General features: G+C 41.6%; 1 protein-coding gene across 9 annotated transcripts in view; it reads left to right on the top strand.

The window, feature by feature from the left end:
• Nucleotides 1-339: 339 nt before the first annotated feature.
• Nucleotides 340-21,684, top strand: part of acacb (acetyl-CoA carboxylase beta) — a 30,405-nt gene continuing 9,060 nt past the window's right edge. For 2 of the 9 annotated variants that reach the window (XM_028995034.1, XM_028995043.1), the window contains exons 1-40: nucleotides 340-753; nucleotides 1,250-1,706; nucleotides 5,752-5,881; nucleotides 6,363-6,501; nucleotides 6,581-6,690; nucleotides 6,917-6,998; nucleotides 7,093-7,191; nucleotides 7,985-8,094; nucleotides 8,185-8,295; nucleotides 9,806-10,015; nucleotides 10,127-10,297; nucleotides 10,697-10,858; nucleotides 12,153-12,316; nucleotides 12,388-12,538; nucleotides 12,623-12,726; nucleotides 12,797-12,878; nucleotides 12,961-13,106; nucleotides 13,201-13,351; nucleotides 13,468-13,602; nucleotides 13,837-13,983; nucleotides 14,332-14,520; nucleotides 14,607-14,707; nucleotides 14,836-14,924; nucleotides 15,003-15,127; nucleotides 15,550-15,663; nucleotides 15,756-15,869; nucleotides 15,956-16,045; nucleotides 16,280-16,398; nucleotides 16,701-16,742; nucleotides 17,299-17,322; nucleotides 17,740-17,880; nucleotides 18,032-18,131; nucleotides 18,291-18,398; nucleotides 19,279-19,335; nucleotides 19,527-19,568; nucleotides 19,652-19,867; nucleotides 19,943-20,098; nucleotides 20,175-20,381; nucleotides 21,256-21,411; nucleotides 21,491-21,613. In XM_028995034.1, the coding sequence (XP_028850867.1) occupies nucleotides 1,351-1,706; nucleotides 5,752-5,881; nucleotides 6,363-6,501; nucleotides 6,581-6,690; nucleotides 6,917-6,998; nucleotides 7,093-7,191; nucleotides 7,985-8,094; nucleotides 8,185-8,295; nucleotides 9,806-10,015; nucleotides 10,127-10,297; nucleotides 10,697-10,858; nucleotides 12,153-12,316; nucleotides 12,388-12,538; nucleotides 12,623-12,726; nucleotides 12,797-12,878; nucleotides 12,961-13,106; nucleotides 13,201-13,351; nucleotides 13,468-13,602; nucleotides 13,837-13,983; nucleotides 14,332-14,520; nucleotides 14,607-14,707; nucleotides 14,836-14,924; nucleotides 15,003-15,127; nucleotides 15,550-15,663; nucleotides 15,756-15,869; nucleotides 15,956-16,045; nucleotides 16,280-16,398; nucleotides 16,701-16,742; nucleotides 17,299-17,322; nucleotides 17,740-17,880; nucleotides 18,032-18,131; nucleotides 18,291-18,398; nucleotides 19,279-19,335; nucleotides 19,527-19,568; nucleotides 19,652-19,867; nucleotides 19,943-20,098; nucleotides 20,175-20,381; nucleotides 21,256-21,411; nucleotides 21,491-21,613 (5,073 nt within the window). In that variant the 5' untranslated portion in view covers nucleotides 340-753; nucleotides 1,250-1,350. Of the gene's footprint in view, nucleotides 818-1,249; nucleotides 1,707-3,378; nucleotides 3,519-5,751; nucleotides 5,882-6,362; nucleotides 6,502-6,580; nucleotides 6,691-6,916; nucleotides 6,999-7,092; nucleotides 7,192-7,984; nucleotides 8,095-8,184; nucleotides 8,296-9,805; nucleotides 10,016-10,126; nucleotides 10,298-10,696; nucleotides 10,859-12,152; nucleotides 12,317-12,387; nucleotides 12,539-12,622; nucleotides 12,727-12,796; nucleotides 12,879-12,960; nucleotides 13,107-13,200; nucleotides 13,352-13,467; nucleotides 13,603-13,836; nucleotides 13,984-14,331; nucleotides 14,521-14,606; nucleotides 14,708-14,835; nucleotides 14,925-15,002; nucleotides 15,128-15,549; nucleotides 15,664-15,755; nucleotides 15,870-15,955; nucleotides 16,046-16,279; nucleotides 16,399-16,700; nucleotides 16,743-17,298; nucleotides 17,323-17,739; nucleotides 17,881-18,031; nucleotides 18,132-18,290; nucleotides 18,399-19,278; nucleotides 19,336-19,526; nucleotides 19,569-19,651; nucleotides 19,868-19,942; nucleotides 20,099-20,174; nucleotides 20,382-21,255; nucleotides 21,412-21,490; nucleotides 21,614-21,684 lie in introns of those variants that run through there. The other 7 variants (XM_028995037.1, XM_028995035.1, XM_028995039.1 and 4 more) reach the window with 7 other exon arrangements.

Below are 21,684 nucleotides of genomic sequence, written 5' to 3'. Positions count from 1 at the left end.
GCTGACACTCTGATACGAACTGTGTGCCGGTAACTTTTCAACCAAAGTAGGGGTCCCAGATTTCGAGAAAGAAACAGGTTTTCAAGAAGAAGGCAGGTCATGTGACTTGCCACCAAAAATAAATAAGAATGAGGACAATTATTCTTTTCAAAGTTGCAGAATTTAACAGAACCTTCCACTCAAAAGTTCTCACATACAACGACAAAATAATTTCACGAACAGTAAAAAAAAAAAAACACGCTTTAATGGCTGAAAGGCGAGCAACCCGAGCGGCGCCTGACGCGCGTCCACTGACGTGCTGACGTCATCGCGACCTGAAGCACGCACGTGCTGCGCGCGGCCGCGTTCACGCGCCGAGATATGAAAACGACCCTCCTGGAAATATCGCTGCGTCGTTCTCGCGTGTAGAATAATTGTGAAATAATTCGGGGATCTTTTCGCGCGGATGGTACCAACCCAGTCCTCTACAGCGCTACGCGCCGCGGATTTATGAAATATAAAAACATTAAAAACGTCCCACTCAGCCCGCTCACGCTCTCGCCGTGGGCATCTTCTGCCCACGTGAATGTGACGTTTTTGGCCGCCACAAGGTCAACCAAGGTCGGCTTCCATCGACCACATACGTGAAGACACCCAATCCGAGTGCGGCCGACGGGCGACCCTTCCCCCAGATAGCAGAGGGACGGAGCGCATGGCCCAGCGCGGAGCTGTTTACAGCCGCTCCGCTTACCTTCCCGACTCGCTCCCTGCAAGGTTCGTGCCGCTTTTGTACCTCAGGAACCGGGGAACTTCCCACGGTCGGTCGTGGCTCTGTGATGTGTGTTATTTCTCCTTTTTCTTGTTCTGTGTGAAGTAAAGTGAAACATTGACGGCAACTCCACACGCATGTCTGGTTTATTGTGGAGGTTTCTGTGGAGAAATTAAATTTTTCTTGTTTTTATCAGAAGTAAAGTGAAACTGACAGGAACTCCACACGCATGTCGGGTTTATTGTGGAGGTTTCTGTGGAGAAATAAAATTTTTCTTGTTTTTATCAGAAGTAAAGTGAAACTGACAGGAACTCCACACGCATGTTGGGTTTATTGTGGAGGTTTCTGTGATAGAAATGTCATTTTTCTTGTTTTTATCAGAAGCAGAGTGAAACATTGACAGGAACTCCACACTCATGTCGGACGTGTTGATAAGTTATCAGCCGGGTCTGTTCGGTAGGATCCTGACATGTTTCTGCATTTTTTATTCTCTTTTTAAAGGGAACTTGTGAAGATCTCTGAATGCCTCCACGCTTCAAGACAGGATCTCTGCGAGCGTTGACGCCTTAAAAGCAGAATCTAGCTTGTCTGGGTCTGCTGAGATGACCACTCGACACCCCTCTTCCATGGAGAATATCGCGGTCTCTGACCCTCCAGCCACAGAGAAAGCCCTGCGAGACGGCGGCGAAATGGACGGTCTCTCCACAAGCACGTCCGCTTCAGCCACGGAACCCGCGGCCTGCGGTCAGGCGCGTCGAACCCGGCTGCACTCGGGTCCGGAGGCCCGGGAGAAGCTGAAGTTTATTTTAGGGGCATCGGAGGACAACTCTTCAGATGATGAACCTGTTCCGAGTCAGGCTAGGAGAGCCGAGTCCGTCTCCTCGGGACAGCCAGTCCCTATGGCGGCCCCAGCACAAACGCCGCCACGCTTACCGCCACCGCCCTCCATGAGCATGAGGTGGGTTCAGCTCCACCGGAGCAGCGCGGGGTCGAGCGTGGGCTTTCCTTCGGCCACGCCCCTTCCAGACACAACTCTCCCCATGTACCCGGCCTCGCTGGTGAACATACGTGCTACGTCGTGAGGCTATTTAAAGGCTCGTGCTGCTCACATGTGGGGGTATTTTTGTGGTCAGGGGAGTGTCACCATAAACCGTAAGATTTAAAGCATTTGTATAGAATTAAACTATAACAGAAGAGGCTTATTTTTGAGAGATACATGCATTTCTTCAACAGACACGGTGTATTTGCAGTCAAGTACAGTGGAACATCCATAATAATAATATGGTTTACACAGTATATTTTACCATAGTCCCAAACTTTGATCCAAGGGCAATACTGTGTTTTAAACTAGCTTTTAAATGGTGCCCAACAATAGTTCTTCATACAATTTTTTTTATCCTAAAATTTTTTATCACTTATTTTTGTCTTTGATGCTGTTGTTTTGGCAGACGAAACATGTAAACAAGGATCTGTTTACGTTTGTGACATTTTGCCTCGGTCACATTGGAGAGAGCGGTGCTCCAGATGTCGATAGAGTTAGTTTGCATGAATTGGATACTGCTGGAATTGTGCAGTGTATCTGTATATTTAGTCTGCATGTTTTCAGTATGTTCGAAACGTTTGCATGGAGTACAAATCTCTTTCTGCACATCCTATTTTCGTTCGATTTTAGGAAAGTTTTGTTTCAAAATTTTGCCACGAATCTGATTCCATGTCCAATATTGATGAACCAAAACACTTTAATTACCCAAAGCGACTGTGTTTTTGTTGTAATGGTGCATCATTCCCTGGCCATGTAGAGATATCCCGACTGGATAGGTGTTTCTGTGCTGACATCCTAATGAAACCTTGTTAAATTGGGTTAAATTCATCCGGGCCGGTGCTTGGACCCCAATAACTGCTGCTTGTGGTTATTTGTTATCTAATCGTCTTTCTCTACTTGCTCACCATTTTCATAAGTAAGGTCTTTACCATCTGCCATGTCTGAATAGTTTTTTTTTCTTATTTCTTAATGAAATGATGAGTACTGTGAAGCTTTAGATCAGGACCATCTGGTGGTTTACCAGCACACAGTTTCCTAACTTTCCCCCGCAGCCATGATCATCTGAGCCTTGCATAGCCTCCTGAATGATTGTCTCATGCCATGCATCGCTGTTCTATTAATGGAACAAGTGTTTGGCTTTGAGAATAACGGGTCCCAGAAAGTTTGTTCTTGGAAAGTCTGGCTCCTGTGAGGAATCTGCAGGCCTGATGGGCCTTGTCATGTGCAGCTGACATCAAGGACGTCGGAATAATGACCTGGCCCATGTGTATGTGTGTTTGACTGGTGGAGTAGCTGAGTAGACAGCAGTCGTCTTGATGGATAAACTGACTAAGCTCAACTGGGCATGGGAAACGGACTTGTAATGCTTTGAAGGCTCCTTCTGATGGAGAGAATGACTGTTCGGAGAGGTGAGCAGCATGGATTTAGGATCAGTGAACCTTTGTGTTTTTTTTGGTAACAGTTGAAATGAATAGGATGGGCGGTCTCCGAAGATGCTATGTAAAACCTCCGGTTGCAGAGCATGTGAGGGGCGTCCAGAGCACTTTCAGCCTGTTGCGTGTGGGGGAGGGGACGTGGGAGGGCCTTTGTGAGAAAGAAGGAAGGAAGAAAGAGCAGGGCAGCACTGTATAGTTGCTAAAACCGTAGCCTTGTGTTTTCTGCACATGAGCGGTTGATCATGGAGGACGACAGGAGACAAATGTTTAACTGGTTTCAGTACCTTAAAAGGTTAGTACTGGTCTGTGCAGCCTGCTTGCTGTTCTTCTGCATGTCTCCTCGTGTGATTCCTGCCTCTTTTTACCATGCAAACGCCCAGTTAATAAGAAAGTATTCAAGTATTTACAACTTTTAATTGACTTTTGTATGGTTTCTCTTGTCTCTTATGCCACTGCTGCAGATGTGATTTGAAACTGATGAGAGTTATGCCCATTCCCGAGAGAGAGAGAGAGAGAGAGAGAGAGAGAGAGAGAGAGTGCACATGCATGGCTGTTGTTCTGCTGTTGGTAAACCCTCAGATGTGTGTTTCCCTGAGTTCAGTGAGCAAACAGAGGTGCACTGTTAAATTATTTTATTTTTTATAGATCAGGCCAGTACTGAGACAGTGACGACAAGAGTAGCAAACATGCAAACTGTTTAATCAGACAAATACATGCTATTATTACCATCCCAAAAAGCTCTTTTATATATATTTAAGCTAAATAACCTTATATGTGAAAGTGATTGTCACATGTGACACGGCACAGGACAGCGGCCAGCAAAATATGTCCTCTGCTTCTAACCCGTCCCCTGAGGGAGCAGTGGGCAGCCGTGAACAGGGACGGTACCTTGCTCAAGGGTATTTGAGCTTTCAACCTTTCGATTCCGGGTCCGCTTCCTGAGCCGCTAGGCCACCTCTGCCGATACGCCAGAAGTGTGACAATAAATCAGAATGGCAATACTGTGCCCTACTTTGACTCTGACATGTAAAGAAGGCACATAGAAATAGGACACTCACCAGCAATAAGTGCTTTTTTACACATTTTTACACATATGGAGCTTTGAACAAAAAGGCAGAAAGCAAAGCACAAAAAAGATTAACAGTTATTATGGTCTGTAATCAGAATGTGAATAAGAATTATATTATAAACATTTGTGAATATAAATATGTTCACTATGATTTATTTACTTAGGTTCGTAAAATTTATATTAATACGTGCAATCAATAAATCGATAAAATGTCTTCATTAAATGAGTAAAATAGTTACGCTGTCACATGATGTCCACTGATCATTGGCCATAGTGAAGCATGTGTTCTGGCGGCATGTTGTTGGGAACACTTAATAATAGACGTGGTACTCAAATAAAGAAAAGAAATGAAGAGATTCTCATTGTGAAACACTACCATTGTGTCCCTGAGCAAGACACTTAACCCTGAGTGTCTTCTGGGGAACTGTCCCTACTACTGATTGTACAGGGGAACAGTGGTATTATGACAATGGATGAAATGAATCTGAACATTGAAAGAGATAGATAGATTTCTTTATTGTCATTGTAGGGCACAAATTTTGTGCATACCGGGTTACATTTACGACCAAGACCAAAAAAAAAAACAAATATATAAAAGTATTATATTCGAAGTAGCGCAGTGGGGGGGATTTTTTTGTTAATGAGGTGTTTCATTTGATGGAAGTACTCACTGGACATGAATCTTGTTATGCGTGTTTTGATGGAACAGACGATGGGTCGGATGTGATGGATTCTTGAGGATGCTGTATGTCTTTTGCATGTAGATATCATCCAAAGCAGATCACTTTGATGTTGATCTGGAAAAAGTTTATTAAAATTTCCTGCCGCAGCGCCTTTGCTATGGACACATGTTACCCTTAGTTACATTTAACTTTACTTATTAAATTATATATCGCAATATGAATTTTATACCATATCACTCAGTTACCTGCTATTACAAAAACTCTATCGGGATAGGCCTGTTGTTGCTTGCTAATGGCAGATAGCAGGTAGCCCAAAGCATTTGTGGTGTTACCATCAGGAGGTTTGTTCACAGCACTGATTATAACAACGGTGAATTCATGTGAGAGTATGAACAATTTATACTAAAAAACAGTAAGCAAATGATTATAGGCATTCTGTGAGGGTTGCTGACAGGGCTAGTTTGAGTCAGAGTTGATTTGATAAGACGCCGACCTGTGATTGGCCACTGTAGCCATGTTAACATTTATATGAGGACTGTAATTCCTGATACCATTCTAGAGGTGACATGACTGCTGGTGAGGAAAGGTTGGTCTAGTCTGATTCAGAAAAAAGTGACTCTGTTTTTCCTTCAGTTTGTTGATTTGCATTTGAATGGTAGAAGGTGGTGTTGCCAGGCTCTAACTTTCTCTTGTTGGGATGATGGAGGACAATTCTTCAATTGTGGACGCGTGTCTTAGCTGCATTTTCAATACTTGTGCTTCCTCATATGCAGGCCTAGCATGTCTGGTCCGCACCTGCTAAAGAAAGGTCGTGAGCATCGCAGAATGGATCAAAGAGACTTCACAGTGGCCTCCCCGGCCGAGTTTGTCACTCGCTTTGGAGGGAACCGGGTCATAGACAAGGTCAGCCCACACGCAGTTATGAACTTTGCTTTATTTTCCTATCAGCTTGTGGTTATAAACATTTTCCTTCTACAATGAAGTCTTCTTTGAAACAGGACTTTAATTTAGAGGAATTCACAATCAAGGCTAGCATCACTACATACACATGCAGTGCTGTTCTGTATAAATCCACTAATTATATAGAACACTAACTACAGTTTTTCATACATGCGTAGTTGTTTTTCACTTCTTTTAATGATTATGCTTGCCACTGGTATTTATCTTTTTATTTCTTGTTTGTATTGAGTTTATAGTATATTAAATTCATGTTCTGATTCTTTAACTTGTTTTTAATCATCCAAACATTGACCCCAACCTACACATGGCTGATAAAACTGAACTGAACACTACCTAAAGTATCTGATCAGGTTCATGGGTCAGCCTAACACAGTCACACAATACGTAACAGCTGCATCTAATAGATATTTTCTTTTATATTAAGGTGCTCATTGCAAATAATGGGATTGCAGCAGTTAAGTGCATGCGCTCAATCCGTCGTTGGTCGTATGAAATGTTCCGCAACGAGAGGACAATTCGTTTTGTGGTCATGGTCACTCCAGAGGACCTTAAAGCTAACGCAGGTAATGGCCTGTGTGCACAGGTTTATTCTGCATTATTGGTTAAGGAAAGAAGCTTAAAATCTACATTTTCTTCCCCCAGAGTACATTAAAATGGCAGACCATTATGTGCCAGTCCCCGGAGGATCCAACAACAATAATTATGCCAATGTTGAGCTCATAGTGGACATTGCCAAGAGGATTCCTGTGCAGGTACCATTTGAATTATAACAAAAAACCCTAAGTCAAACCTTTTAATATTACTTTAAATTGTTTCATATTAGAAAATACTGCTGATCAGCCCATGAAGATAACTGTAGGATAGTTTTTTTTTTTTATGACTTCATTATTTCAGACTTGCTTGGAAGAGCTAGATTAGTATATATTATTAATCTGCATTTTGTTCATTTGTTCAAAAAGATTTTTTTTTGTATCATAGGCAGTCTGGGCTGGATGGGGTCATGCTTCTGAAAACCCCAAACTGCCAGAGCTGCTGTACAAGGCTGGGATCTCATTTTTAGGTGAGGCCCTTTCAGGTCCCTTCCCCTGAGACAGAATCATGCTACATATAGGTCATGGTATGTTTTTGTGCTTGTGTTTGCTTTTTTGTTTCAGGTCCATCCAGCAAGGCCATGTGGGCTTTGGGAGATAAGGTGGCCTCCAATATTGTGGCACAGAGTGTCGACATCCCCATTCTGCCCTGGAGTGGTTCAGGTAGTTCTGAAGATATTATCAGATTGTTTGCTTTGCTTTGGAAAGTATTTTAGCACAGCAGAATAAATGTAATGTAAGTCATTTAAGCAAGTTGTTAATTCAGTAGCTGCGCTTGACCAAATTTCTGCGTTCCAATTGATTAGTGTCATTGGTACAGAAAGCAGCGCTAAGTATGAGGCATACTGATTAATAGATAAAACAACTTGGTAGTTATCTGTATTTCAGAGAAATCGATCTTTAATTATGTTTTGTATGAACAGAGTTTAAAATGTACATTTATTGCTCAGTACTCATGCACATTCTTTCCTCATTCTGCATGACTAATTAGAGCCAATAAATATGTTGTGCACCAACATCATTACAGATTGGCTCTCCTTCATTATTTATCTATTTATTTATGTAAATCCCGAGAACACCTCTGACCTTACACAAGTCCCACACTTAGCATGTTGCGCTGTACTTAGCACCAATTCAAAAATAGTGACCATAAACATTTCAGATTTAATTAGAAAAAAGTGGTAGAGCCTGGTTGATTCTACTGATCGGCCATTCATTAATGTTATTAATAACATTAACTGACATTTTATTATAATTAAATGCACATATGAAATAAAGATAATAATAGTTTAGGTAATTCTAAAAATGCTACAAGCAGCGCTTTTAATCTTTAAATAGTGTATAAGCATTTACTTTTTCTTGATGTGACAATTTAATTTATCCAGCGTATACCCTACCCTCTGTCTTCGTTCACTTCATGTGTTGTAGTTGACGTGTCTCCCTGTGATCTTTCTAGGACTTAAAGTGGAACAGGCAGAGGAAGACCATCGTCTGGGTCATGTGATAAGCGTTCCCCCTGATCTGTATGTCAAGGGCTGTGTGAGGGATGTGGATGAAGGCCTGATGGTAATAATATCTCTGTCCACCACAAAAGGAGCAGTCATGGTTTGAGCTTGTTGCCTTTTTTATATTTTCTTGTTTCTTTTTACTCCAAAGGCTGCAGAGAGAATCGGCTATCCGGTTGTGATCAAGGCATCAGAAGGAGGAGGGGGAAAGGGCATTCGCAAAGTAGACAGCGCCGAGGACTTTCCTAACTTCTTCAGACAGGTCAGCCTACTACAGATATCAGACTTATTAGAGATGATTATTGTACAATCATCTGGCATTTTGGTTAGCTTCATCTGTGCTCAAGTGATTCATATCAAGCATCGGGGGGTGTTCATTGCTGCGGTGTCGGCTGTATTTACAGCTGAACAACAACAAAAACAAGAACAGAGGATATGATGGTGTCTTTTGTTTTATGCACTAATTTCCATTTCTTATCAATGAGCAGTGTTGGGGAGTAATGGAAAACATGTACAGACGTTACATATTTAGAATACAAAATAGTAGTGACTGTATTTTGTTACAGTTACCATTTTAATGAGTGATAATCAGAATACAATTGCTTTGTTGAAATAAATGGATTACACGGCGGTCTGATCCGCACCACCCCGGAATCACATGCACTCGCTGCCACCAGGACGACCCGGCCAGGCAGCACCGCGTGGAGCGCAAAAGCCATCTGCCCGTTCCAGAGCAAGCACAAGTGTGCGTAATAGAGCGCGTAATACTGCCAAACGTTTCCGCAAAATGTTCCATTTTCTCAAGTACAGTATGAGTGCGAGAAATAATTAATTCATGCATTTTTATAATCATAATAAATATCTTTTTATAATAAATATCTTTGTATTGTTCACGGATAAGGCTTGTAACCTCTTTATTTAGTAAACTTAGAAAAGCAGCACCTCATATGTTTATGGAAATTGTTATTGCCAATTATTTGGGGATTTAAGTTTTTCAACCAAACAGTTCAGCACTGACACCTTAGATGGTTCTTGTTGCCTTCGTTAAATGGCCATGAAGTAATGTTGCTGGGTTGCATTAATACATATATTGTCTTGTGTTAAAAATTATATCTCGTGGCTAGGTTTAAAGTGCATTTTTTCATTGTCTCATCATATCTGATTTGTATTGAAGGATCTTTAGTATTTTGAAATTATTTGTGGAAGAATAATTTTGACAGTAAATGCCAAAAAAGTATATTTATAATGTTTGAGAATTTTTTTATATATTACCTTTTTGGTCCTAATTAGGAAGAGGGTCATTGAAAATGCTGATTTTTCAGCATTCAGAATACGTTGGTCACATTGAGTAACTTAACGGAATACGTTACAAACTACATTTTGGGGCATGTATTCTGTTATCTGTAGTGGAATACATTTTAAAAGTAACCTTCCAACACTGTAAATGAGGCTACAAGCCTATAAGAGGAACATAATATATAACAGTCAGTCATCATAGGTGATTAATATAATTGATTATTTAGTTATGGTACTTGGCAGTTGATAGACAGCAAGTGAACCTTTTTTCATTGTAAGCTGATAAATGTGCTGATACATGTAAGGATAGTTTATCATACATAATGACAAACATAACAATATCAGTAGTATGTTAACATTGCATCTACATGAATTCGTGATGTCTTGCACTGGACAAAAGATTAAAAAGTTTCTTGTGGAGTAAAAAGCTCAGGTTTTTACTTTTCTTTTTTTTTATTCCAACAATCTTTCTGTAGGTCCAAGCAGAGGTTGCAGGATCACCCATCTTCATCATGCAGCTGGCAGAGCATGCACGCCACCTGGAGGTACAAATCCTGGCTGACCAGTATGGCAATGCCATCTCACTGTTTGGCAGGGACTGTTCCATCCAGAGGAGGCACCAGAAGATCATTGAGGAGGCACCAGCCACCATTGCATCATCTGTTATATTTGAGCATATGGAAAGGGTAAAAGGCTTATTGTATGGAAGCTTACCATATGGAAATATGGTTTTTATCTTGTTTTTCTCAGTAGTGATTACTCATCTGGAAAAAAATAATACTCATTCTTTATTTCAGTATGCAGTGAAGCTGGCCAAAATGGTTGGCTATGTTAGTGCTGGCACGGTGGAATACCTGTTCTCTGAGGACGGGAGTTTCCACTTCCTGGAATTGAACCCTCGCCTCCAGGTAGAACATCCCTGCACTGAGATGATTGCAGATGTCAACCTGCCGGCTGCCCAGCTCCAGGTGAAGCACCACTGACAGGATCCCACCGAAATACGCAAGACTTTTTTTGGTTTAGTGTGCTGTAATGCTTGAGGCAGGAAAGAAGTGCGGTTGGCACATAGTACAAGAATGTATTTCAAATACAATTCAAAATGTACTTAATGTTTAGCTATTTGTGTGTTAAGCAATTGAAAGTCTGTTCATGTAAGTTAAGCCATTAGAAACACTGCATGGTTGAAAACTGGAGGACTTTCAAAAGCAAGATGGATGTACACAATTTGAAACGTTAAGCATAGACTTATAAAATAAAGTAGCAACCACTCTGAATCTGGGTGAAAAAAAAATATACAGAGACGCACACAGTTCTGTGGGATTGATATACTGATATGCCTCTAATACACTTCCTGCATATTTCTATAGATTGAAATGGGTATCCCACTCAACAGAATAAAAGACATAAGGCTTCTCTTTGGCATGTGTCCTTGGGGGGACTCACCAATTAACTTTGAAGCCCCTGAGTGCACCCCCTCTCCACGAGGACATGTCATTGCGGCACGGATCACTAGTGAAAACCCGGATGAGGTGGGTACATCTAGAATCACACTGACTGTGTAGAAATGTGTATTCATTCAGACCATTATCTGTGGAATGCCTCGGTCTATAGGCCAAATTAATTGAAGGTGCCATCTAGGAGAATGATGAAATGATTTAGTCATGTTCAGAATAAAAGAAAACTGGGCTATTATATCAAGTTTGTGAAATTGTAGCAATCAAAGTAGCAGAAATGTTAAAATAGTAAATTGTGGTAAAAAGGATGGGTTGTCATCATTGGGCCCATGCATGTTAACAAGATTCAATTTACAATATAATAAGATATCTGACATACCAATCTTCATTGACACTTTGCCCAGAGTTATGTATCAAGGTAATGACCCCACACAACTGAGCTGAGTCCTCTCTTCATGACTGATTACATCTTCAGGAGTCAAATGATTCTCCTGAAGAAAGATATTCTTGGACTTAATGGGTCAGTTTCCTGTTCATGGATTAAACCTAGGGCACAAACTTCTCTGCTTCCCCTGACCGTAAATTGGCAGAATGAATTACATTTACATTTTACATTTACAGCATTTATCAGACGCCCTTATCCAGAGCGACTTACAATCAGTAGTTACACTGACAGTCCCCCCTGGAGCAACTTAGGGTTAAGTGTCTTGCTCAGGGACACAATGGTAGTAAGTGGGATTCGAACCCGGGTCTTCTGGTTCATAGGCGAGTGTGTTACCCGCTAGGCTACTACCACCCTACCATTACTCCATAATACAAATCTGGCATAGACAGGGATGTTCTTTCAGAATCGAAAACCTTGGTTGTGGAGTATCTGTTCACAATGTTTATTTCCGTTCATTTCCATTCAGCCTTTTGCTGCCAAACTTACCCAAATGGAGAGGCCTGGAGTTTAGCTCCAACCTTAGTATTAACATAATGGTCTACATTGGGAGTCCACTCAGTTCCACACAGCTTTATCTTGTAGGAAAAACCCTTTTGTCTTTGTCCTTTTGCAGTGGTGGCCTAGAGGGTAAGGAAGCAGACCTGTAATCAGAAGGTTGCAGGTTCGAATCCTGAACCACTGAGGTACACTGAGCAAAGCACCGTCCCCACACACTGCTCCCCAGCGCCTGTCATGGCAGCCCACTGCTCACCAAGGGTGATGGGTTAAAAGCAGAAGACAAATTTTATTGCTTCACAATCACTAGTTGGGTTGAGCACAAAGATTTGAATATTAAAGATTATTATTGAATATTAAAGTACTCTACTAAATAAGCATTTATAAAACAATAGAGGTGAATCAAGGCTTTTCTGTTTGATTTTTCAGGGGTTCAAACCTAGCTCTGGCACAGTGCAAGAGCTGAATTTCCGTAGCAGTAAGAATGTTTGGGGTTATTTCAGCGTTGGTGCCACAGGTGGCTTGCATGAGTTTGCCGACTCTCAGTTTGGTCACTGCTTCTCTTGGGGTGAAAACCGCGAGGAGGCAATTTCGTAAGTATTGCCCAGGTTCTTCCTCACCAAAGTGTGTGCAAAATTTAAGTGTCAATGCTTATACGTTTCAGCAATATGGTGGTGGCCATGAAAGAACTGTCCATCCGTGGGGACTTCAGAACCACCGTGGAGTATCTGATAAAGCTGCTAGAGACTGAGAGCTTCAGGAACAATGACATTGACACAGGCTGGCTGGACCACCTGATCGCTGACAAAGTCAAGGTAGCTGCTCGTGTCATCTACAAAAAAACACTAGTAATACCGATTCCTGTCTTTCTTTATGTCTGTATACACATCTTGCCCTAGGCTGAGAGGCCAGACACCATGCTGGGTGTGGTCTGTGGGTCTCTTCATGTAGCAGATGCCAAGTTCAGGAAGAGCATGTCTGACTTTCTTCATTCACTGGAGAGGTGTGGCTTTGAGATAACTGTCATTTTGTGTCCATAGTAATGATGACTTAAGGCTTCTTTTCTTTTTAAGGGGACAAGTACTTCCTGCAGATAGTCTCCTGAATTTTGTTGAGGTGGATCTGATTTATGAAGGAGTCAAATACTGTCTCAAGGTGTGAACGCAGGATTATGTCAAGCTATCTTGTAATTCTCTGCTAGACCTGTTGAAAATGGTGTTGCTTCGTTTGAAACCAGGTGGCACGCCAGTCTCCTACAACCTACGTTGTCATCATGAATGATTCCGACATTGAGATTGATGTCCACAGACTCAGTGATGGTGGCCTGCTTCTTTCATACAATGGCAGCAGCTACACCACCTATATGAAAGAGGAGGTGGACAGGTGTGTATTCTTCCTTTTAGGCCAAATGGAGTTTGCAATTATTGTATTTGGTCTTTCATATCACTTCATTGTTCATTCAATTTCTATGTTGAAGCTATCGCATCACGGTTGGCAACAAGACTTGCGTTTTTGAGAAGGAGAGGGACCCTACAGTGCTTAGGTCTCCTTCTGCTGGTAAATTGCTGCAGTACATGGTTGAGGATGGGGGCCATGTCTGCGTCGGACATCCTTATGCAGAAATTGAGGTAAAGGTTCACAAAAAAACAAGTCTTTAATGTACCTAAACACACAGTTACGTTTTTGTAGAGTTTGTACAATGCAACCAGTATCTCTCAGTAAGATGTTGTTGACATACCTGAAGGTGATGAAGATGATCATGGCCCTGGCAGTACAAGAGTCTGGCTGTGTGCAGTTTGTCAAGAGGCCAGGAGCCGTTTTGGAAGCAGGGTGTATAGTGGCACGTCTGAAACTTGATGACCCCAGCTGCATCCATCCGGTATGTCTGTTCAAATGTCTGTTTTGCATCATGATGTTATGCAATTTATTTCACAGTCTCTTCCTATTTTTACATTGTGGAGCTGTTCATTATTTGTCAAATCAAATAATCTTGTTAATCAAGTTTATATGATATAATGGAAGTGAAGTTAATGCTATGAATGATCTGTGATAGTGCAAATGAAAGTGAATAAACATTTATGCTAATTTAATGTTCTCCATTATCATCAATTAGGTTGAGCTCAACACATCCATATTGCCACCTCAGGAATCATTGCCCATGGTTGGAGAGAAGCTGCACCAGGTGTTTCATAGTGTACTGGAGAACCTGGTGAAGATCATGGATGGTTACTGCCTTCCTGAGCCATATTTCAGCAATAGAGTGAGATGCTAATCATACCTTAATTTTCAGGTCCCTCGGTCCCCTACTTCCCCTCAAAAAGGTTTTTTTACACACCATTCCATCAATTTGTCCCTCAAATTGATACACATGCTCTTAAGATTGGTATGAACACAATATCCTTTAGGCTGAAGTTTCTTCTTGGTTATGTACTCCTTTCACTCATTGAAAACATTATTTGACAATTACCAATAATAAACTGTTTGCTTTGTACATAATTGGTCAGTTGGATTGAATTATTTCATAATTAGAAAACTATAGGGCCTACTTTGTATCTTTTAAAATGAGTTTTAGGCTACTAGGCTATGAGTTTTCTTTCCTCCTCCTCAGTTAAAGAAATGGGTGGGAACTCTGATGAAGACCCTCAGGGACCCCTCACTGCCTTTATTAGAACTTCAGGACATTATGACAAGTGTCTCAGGCCGCTTTCCCATCACTGTGGAGAAGGCAATACGTAAAGTAATGGCCCAGTATGCCAGTAACATCACCTCAGTTCTCTGCCAGTTTCCCAGTCAAAAGGTGCGTTGACCCCATTAGAGTAGAGACCCAACATGTTCTTACTGTCCGAACGGTCACTTCATAACTATAACCTGTTTTCAAACTAGATTGCCAATATATTGGACAGTCATGCTGCCACCCTTCAAAGAAAAGCAGACAGAGAAGTTTTCTTCATGAACACACAGAGCATTGTTCAGTTGGTGCAGAGGTAGGAGCATTCATCATAAAATAAAACCACTGTGGACAACCACATAAAATAAAAACTGTGGACAATATACAGCAATGCTTCAGGTCCCCAGAATGTGGTTATTTCTACTTTATTGCCGGTGTTGACAGGTATCGGAGTGGAATCCGAGGGTACATGAAGTCTGTGGTGCTAGATTTGCTGAAACGCTACCTTGAGGTGGAAATGCAGTTTCAGCAAGGTGGGTGTTACATACAGTGGACATGATGGAAGGTCTGGAAAGGTAATCATGGAAGTTTTTTTTGCCTTTCTCTTATAGCTCATTACGATAAGTGTGTGATTAACTTGATGGAGCAGTACAAGCCGGACATGACGCCGGTGCTGGAGTGCATCTTTTCCCATGCTCAGGTCTCCAAGAAGAACATGCTGGTGACCATGCTTATCGTAAGGCCATTATTTTTCTTTTATGCATGTGTGTTAGGAATATGACAAATACATTTTAAATGTTTAATTTACCCTACACTGCCAACATAAAGAGCCTTTTCTATAACCAGCAAGTGGCAGTCATGACTGTTGCCTGAGCATGTCAATACTTTTTTCATAGCATCAATTACAATGAAACAAAGTGAATTGAATGAACTGTCTTGTTGTGGCCTGTTTTTTTAATTAGAGAATATTTTTACTCTGATGCATCTCTTTAAATATCATTACACTTTATTACTATGTTTATGGTCATCATATGGTATAATAACAGTTTGCTCCTTAGAAACAATCAAATTGGCCCAATTATAATTGGATGTAATTATTTAAGGATGTATCAACATAATCTATTATTATAAATTGCATTTTTGCTGTTGCTTTTGAAGGATCAGCTTTGTGGTAGAGACCCAACTCTAGCTGATGAGCTGATGGTCATTCTGAATGAGCTCACACAGCTAAGCAAAATCGAGAACTCCAAGGTGGCTCTGCGTGCCCGGCAGGTAGGTGTGGGACAGACGGCAGTTCCTGATTTAAAGAATTAAATCTTTTTGCAGTATTATCCCCCCTGATGTAAAAATGTCTTATTTCTCAGGTGCTGATTGCCTCCCACCTTCCCTCCTATGAGTTAAGGCACAACCAAGTGGAGTCCATCTTCCTGTCGGCCATTGACATGTACGGGCATCAGTTCTGTCCAGAGAACCTCAAGGTGAATGCTGTTTGGAGACATTAGATGCATATTAAATTCTTCCAGTCAAAATGTTTTTTCGGACTTTATATCCGTTTCTTGTGTAGAAACTCATCCTTTCGGAGACGTCCATTTTTGACGTTTTGCCAAGTTTCTTCTACCACTCCAACCGAGTCGTATGTATGGCAGCCCTGGAGGTGAGATGATCTGATGATCTTTTCCAGTAATCAACATATTTAAATTTTTGCAAGAAACAAAAATGTATTGTAATGTGTAATTTAAACCTAATTCTGGTCTTGTGCTTTTTAATAGAAGCATAAAAACAAACCATACCAAAGTCTCAGCTCTCACACATGAACAGTATGACTGCAGCTACATCAGCAATGTTTTATCCTACTGACTACTGCTGGTATGCAACCCACACACCATAGGTGTACGTGCGGCGGGCGTACATCGCCTATGAGCTCAACAGCCTTCAGCATCACCAGCTACAGGATGGATCCTGTGCTGTCGACTTCCAGTTCATGCTACCCTCATCCCACCCCAACAGGTACGTCAGCCCCCACACTGGGAGCACTTGGAGTAGCCCAGGTCTCCACCTAAAGAGATAAAGACTTCTCTCTGGTTCCTTTCTGATCTCAGCCTTCCATAGATTTCTGTTTTATTAAACAGAAAAGAATTCACATTTCACTTGCAATATTGCAGCTGCAGCAATCAGGGTTACATGGCCAAGAAAATGCAATTACAGAGAACTTTAAGATTTGTTAAATTGCAACTTTGTACTTATTATTAGTGAACTTTAGTATCTTCCTCAGTCTTCCTTACCTTTTGTTTCTCATCTCTCCCCAAAAGGGAGCCTTTCCCCCTGGTGACCCGCTTTGCAGAAAAAGACACGTAAAAAGACAGTGTGCTACTACCTTTACTTTGTTCACTAATGACGTAGTAGAGCTAGAGCGTGTGCAGAGTCGCAGTCTGAGTTGACCATGAGTGCTAACACACCATCTCACAATGCTAACTCAGCCACCTCCAAACTTGAGAATTTGTTGTATTAATAGGTGGCATCTAATAGATAACTGTTTCAAGGTTTATATTCTTCCCTGTTTCTAAGATGGATCGATATAAAAAGTGGTGGTGCAGTGAAGGGGTTAAGAATAAAAGAGGGTGCTCTCCGTTACCAAGCAGCTCCAGAATGGCAGTTCAAAAATGCTGCCTTCGCCCAGAAACCCATGTGATGTTTTCCCCCATACTCAGTTGCAGGAACAGCACAGCCTGGAAATGTTTGTACAAAGAAAAACAGATTTTAATTGTAATTTTGGAATATTGGTATAATTTAAAACCAAAATAGCCCGAGTGGACTTCTTAACATCTTAAATGAATTACAGAGCATAGCCATAGAAGCTAAGGCTCAAAACAAGTTGCTAACCTGAACCTGTGAATGATCTTATTTCAGAGGGAGCAGTCCTACCCTGAACAGGTAGAGTACAGCTCTCTTACGGCCACCAGTCAGTTGCCGTTGTATTCCTGTGCAATGCATGCTAGATGTGCTGTGGCGCATTCCCCCTGCTTTCCCCTATAAATAACTAATTCATTCAATTTGCTAGTGAAGGACTAATGTAATCCTGCTTTAAAACATGGCGATTCCTGCCCAAATTCCTAATTTCTGTCCATATGAATGGAGGTGGGTGTGGATGTGCGCATGGTCACCTTGAGACCAGCTGGAAGCAAGCAAGCAATTTCATTGCTTTTCTATCCCTGTTTTCTGAAATGTGTTTGTGGTAGCACTAAAAACATTAATATATAAATACAGTTCTGATTAATTTGCATAACAAAAATATGTAATATAATACTTCTTTCCCCATGCATTTGGCATATGTCCTCTGCCTCCCTCCAGGTTGTCTGTGCCAGTGAGCAGTTCAGGCCAATCAGAGATGAGGAGACAGAGCAGCGAGTTGTTCCTTGAGGGTGCCTTCTCCCCACCCTGCCAGAGAATGGGTGCCATGGTTGCCTTCCAGTGCTTTGAGGATTTCAAAAGGTGAATTGGATCTTTTCCACTCTGACAAATCAGTTTCCTTTACAGTAGAACACAAGTTTATTTTTGAACCAGGAGCCACTGCAGTGTCGTGGATCTGTTGAGCTTTTGTATGAGAGGATGGTGTCTTGACAATCATGCTTTGTCTGTAAAGGAATTTTGATGAGGTGATCTCCAGCTTTGCAGACCACATGCTGGAGAACTCCTTGTTCTCAGAAGCCTGCTCCAGTCCTTATGAAGAAGAGAACGGCAAGGTACCACACTCTCAACTAACACTGACTGTGTGTGTGTGTGTGTGTGTGTGTGTGTGTGTGTGTGTGTGTGTTTTTGTGTGTGTGTGTGTGTGTGTGTGTGTGTGTACGTACTGTAGACCTCCCACTCACAATATTACTATATTTCTCTGTTGGTGGCAGAATATGAGAGACAATCCCATTCACATCATCAACGTGTCACTCCGGACAGCGGACTCAGAGGACGATGACGCCCTGGTCACGGCCTTCACAATCTTTGCCCAGTTTAAGGTACATCTTATTATTGGGTGTATTTTATTATGGGGTGTTAGTAGCCTAGTGGTTAAGACACTAACCTATGAACCAGACTCCCACAAAGTCCCAGGTTCAAACTTACTCCCATGGTGTCCCTGAGCAAGACACCTAACCCTGAGTGTCTCCTGGGGGGGACTGTCCCTGTAACTACTGATTGTAACTCGCTCTGGATAAGGCCGTCTGGTAAATGTTGTAAATGTTCTCAACATGTTAGACTGAAGGAACAAGCTGACACGTTTCACTTTTCTTTTTTTATCAACATCAAGCCACTGGTAAAGGCATTCAGACACTGATCTGTTATATGTATTGTGTATAACTGAAGTAAGGGGAACAGTCAAGTAACTGTGATGTCCTGTAAAGTATTAACTGGCTACTAGAACACTTCAGCACAATCATGTCACTATCGTTTTGCTGACAGAAGTGGAAAAGTCAAAGTCGCTCACAAATAAAACCACCGCTAGAACTAGTCATGTTTTTACTCCAGTTAAGGCACCCTATATATAATATATATATTATAACGTTGGATCTGTTGATTATTTTTCTGAGCAAACGCTGTGTTTGAAGTAGGTTTTTTAGGTGGACTAGACTGAATGATTTGATGCTCGTGAAGTATTTAATAGTGAAAATGAAGCCTGTACTGGACTTCTGCATGGCTTTTGATGACAGGCTCCTTGGTTTGATGTATTTGTTTTATGAATGGAATCCCATATTCCCCAAATGAACTTGAATGTCTTTTTAAACCCATTTTAACCTCAAATTTTCTTAAATCCCACTTAATAATAAAATAGACTTCATCCTAAGTGTACCAAATCACTTGTCTATTACATACCTGATTGTTGGTTTTGTATTATTATAGAAAGCACTGCTATATGAATATGGAATTAGAAGAATCACATTCTTAATTGCACAGAAGGTAAGTTACTGATCTTTTATGTAATTTTAATATACATTTGAAACTTTAGAATTCATGTTAACTTGTTCACAACCTTTTTCCTCTTGTTTTTTCCTTGAGTTTTTCCATTCTTTTTAGAACGGGATATTGAGGAGATGTCATCAGCTCTTACTGATTTTGAAAAGAAATAATTGTAATTATTGTTGTTGCAGCGAGAATTTCCAAAATTTTTCACGTTTAGAGCTAGAGATGAGGTAATGGATGCATTTGTCTCACATCTGGCATTTTTACTGGTATGTTGTAACCCAGAACTCAAGTTCATGATTCTTTCTTCCAGTTCCATGAAGACAGGATATACCGGAACCTGGAGCCTGCACTGGCCTTCCAACTGGAGCTCAGCCGCTTGCGCAACTTTGACCTCAAGGCAGTACCCTGTGCAAACCACAAGATGCACCTGTATCTGGGTGCTGCCCGAGTGGAAAAGGGCGTGGAGGTTACAGACTATCGCTTCTTCATCCGGGCCATCATCCGCCACTCCGACCTCATCACAAAGGTAGGCTGGCTGCCTCAGCACATGTGGACTGACCTACTTTTTGATTCTTCTAGTAAAATAATTGTTCTCTTGTAGGAAGCCTCCTTTGAGTACCTCCAGAATGAGGGGGAGAGGTTACTGCTGGAGGCCATGGATGAGCTGGAAGTGGCCTTCAGCAACACCACTGTGCGCACCGACTGCAACCACATCTTCCTTAACTTTGTACCGACAGTCATAATGGATCCATCCAAGGTTCTCATCCCTTTCTGTCTTGTGTGGATGTAGACCTCTGACTGGTTTTAACACACTGGACCTCTGCTTTTTCCAGATTGAGGAGTCTGTGCGCTCCATGGTGATGCGGTATGGCAGTAGGTTGTGGAAACTTCGTGTTCTGCAAGCCGAACTGAAGATTAACATCCGGCTGACCACCACAGGGAATGCCATCCCAATCCGCCTCTTCCTCACCAATGAATCTGGGTACTATCTGGACATCAGCCTCTACAAGGAGGTTACTGACCCCAGCACTGGCCAGGTAGCAGTTTTCATGCGAAGAATGAATGGATGAAGCATCAGATGTCATTGTGTCAAGTGCATATTCTGCAATGTTTGACTCATTTTAATTAAAATTAATTAATTAACATCAAATTAGATATGGAGTGGTGAGAACCATAGGAGTCTATATAAAACTGAAAAATACATCAAATGAAAACTTTTATTCTGGTCTTTTCTTCTATTATTGTCAATTATTCCTGGGGGAGTGGCCCCGTAATCAGAAGGTATGAGAAGCTACAAGAAGCTCCTTGGGAAAAGATTATCAATGACAGATTTACAGGCCAGCAGTCTCCCATCTCCACGAGCCCGAACGAGCTGCAGTCATTAACTGGCCTCAGCTCAGCGTTATAACATTTACATTTACAGCATTTATCAGACGCCCTTATCCAGAGCGACTTACAATCAGTAGTTACAGGGACAGTCTCCCTGGAGCAACTCAGGGTTAAGTGTCTTGCTCAGGGACACAATGGTAGTGAGTGGGATTCGAACCCGGGTCTTCTGGTTCATAGGCGAGTGTGTTACCCGCTAGGCTACTACCACCCTATATATAATATTATAACGTTGGATCTGTTGATTATTTTTCTGAGCAAACGCTGTGTTTGAAGTAGGTTATTTAGGTGGACTAGACTGAATGATTTGATGCTCGTGAAGTATTTAATAGTGAAAATGAAGCCTGTACTGGACTTCTGCATGGCTTTTGACGACAGGCTCCTTGGTTTGATGTATTTGTTTTATGAATGGTATGAGGTAGACATCAGACAAAAGACATTTTATTGAAGCACAGTTTTTCATTTTTTTTGGTTGTGAAATTATGATGTTTGTCATATTTTGGTAAATTCTTTCCTTTGTGGTTATAGATCATGTTCCAGTCATATGGGGATAAGCAGGGTCCTCTGCACGGCATGCTCATCAACACCCCCTACGTCACCAAAGACCTGCTGCAGGCGAAGCGCTTTCAGGCACAGAGCCTGGGCACCACCTATGTTTATGACTTCCCAGAGATGTTCCGTCAGGTGACAAACAAATCCCCTTATCTCCCCTTAAAACCAGAATCTGCTTCCATGGGATAATTGCTGGTTGTGTTCCTGCCAGGCTCTGTTTAAGCTATGGGGCTCTGGGGACAACTACCCGAAGGATGTCCTGATGTGCACTGAGCTGGTGCTGGACCCACAGGGCAGACTAGTGCACATGAATCGGCTGCCTGGTGACAACGAGGTAATCCAGTATGTTCCAACGAACCGAAAACTGGTTCTTTATCATAGTTTAATCCAGTTCAGTAAAAGTGT

This window comes from Denticeps clupeoides, chromosome 11 (genome assembly GCF_900700375.1).
Source record: "Denticeps clupeoides chromosome 11, fDenClu1.1, whole genome shotgun sequence".
Taxonomy (NCBI): domain Eukaryota; kingdom Metazoa; phylum Chordata; class Actinopteri; order Clupeiformes; family Denticipitidae; genus Denticeps; species Denticeps clupeoides.
Note: the sequence above shows the minus strand (reverse complement) of the source record. Positions and strands in the feature narration are given on the sequence as shown.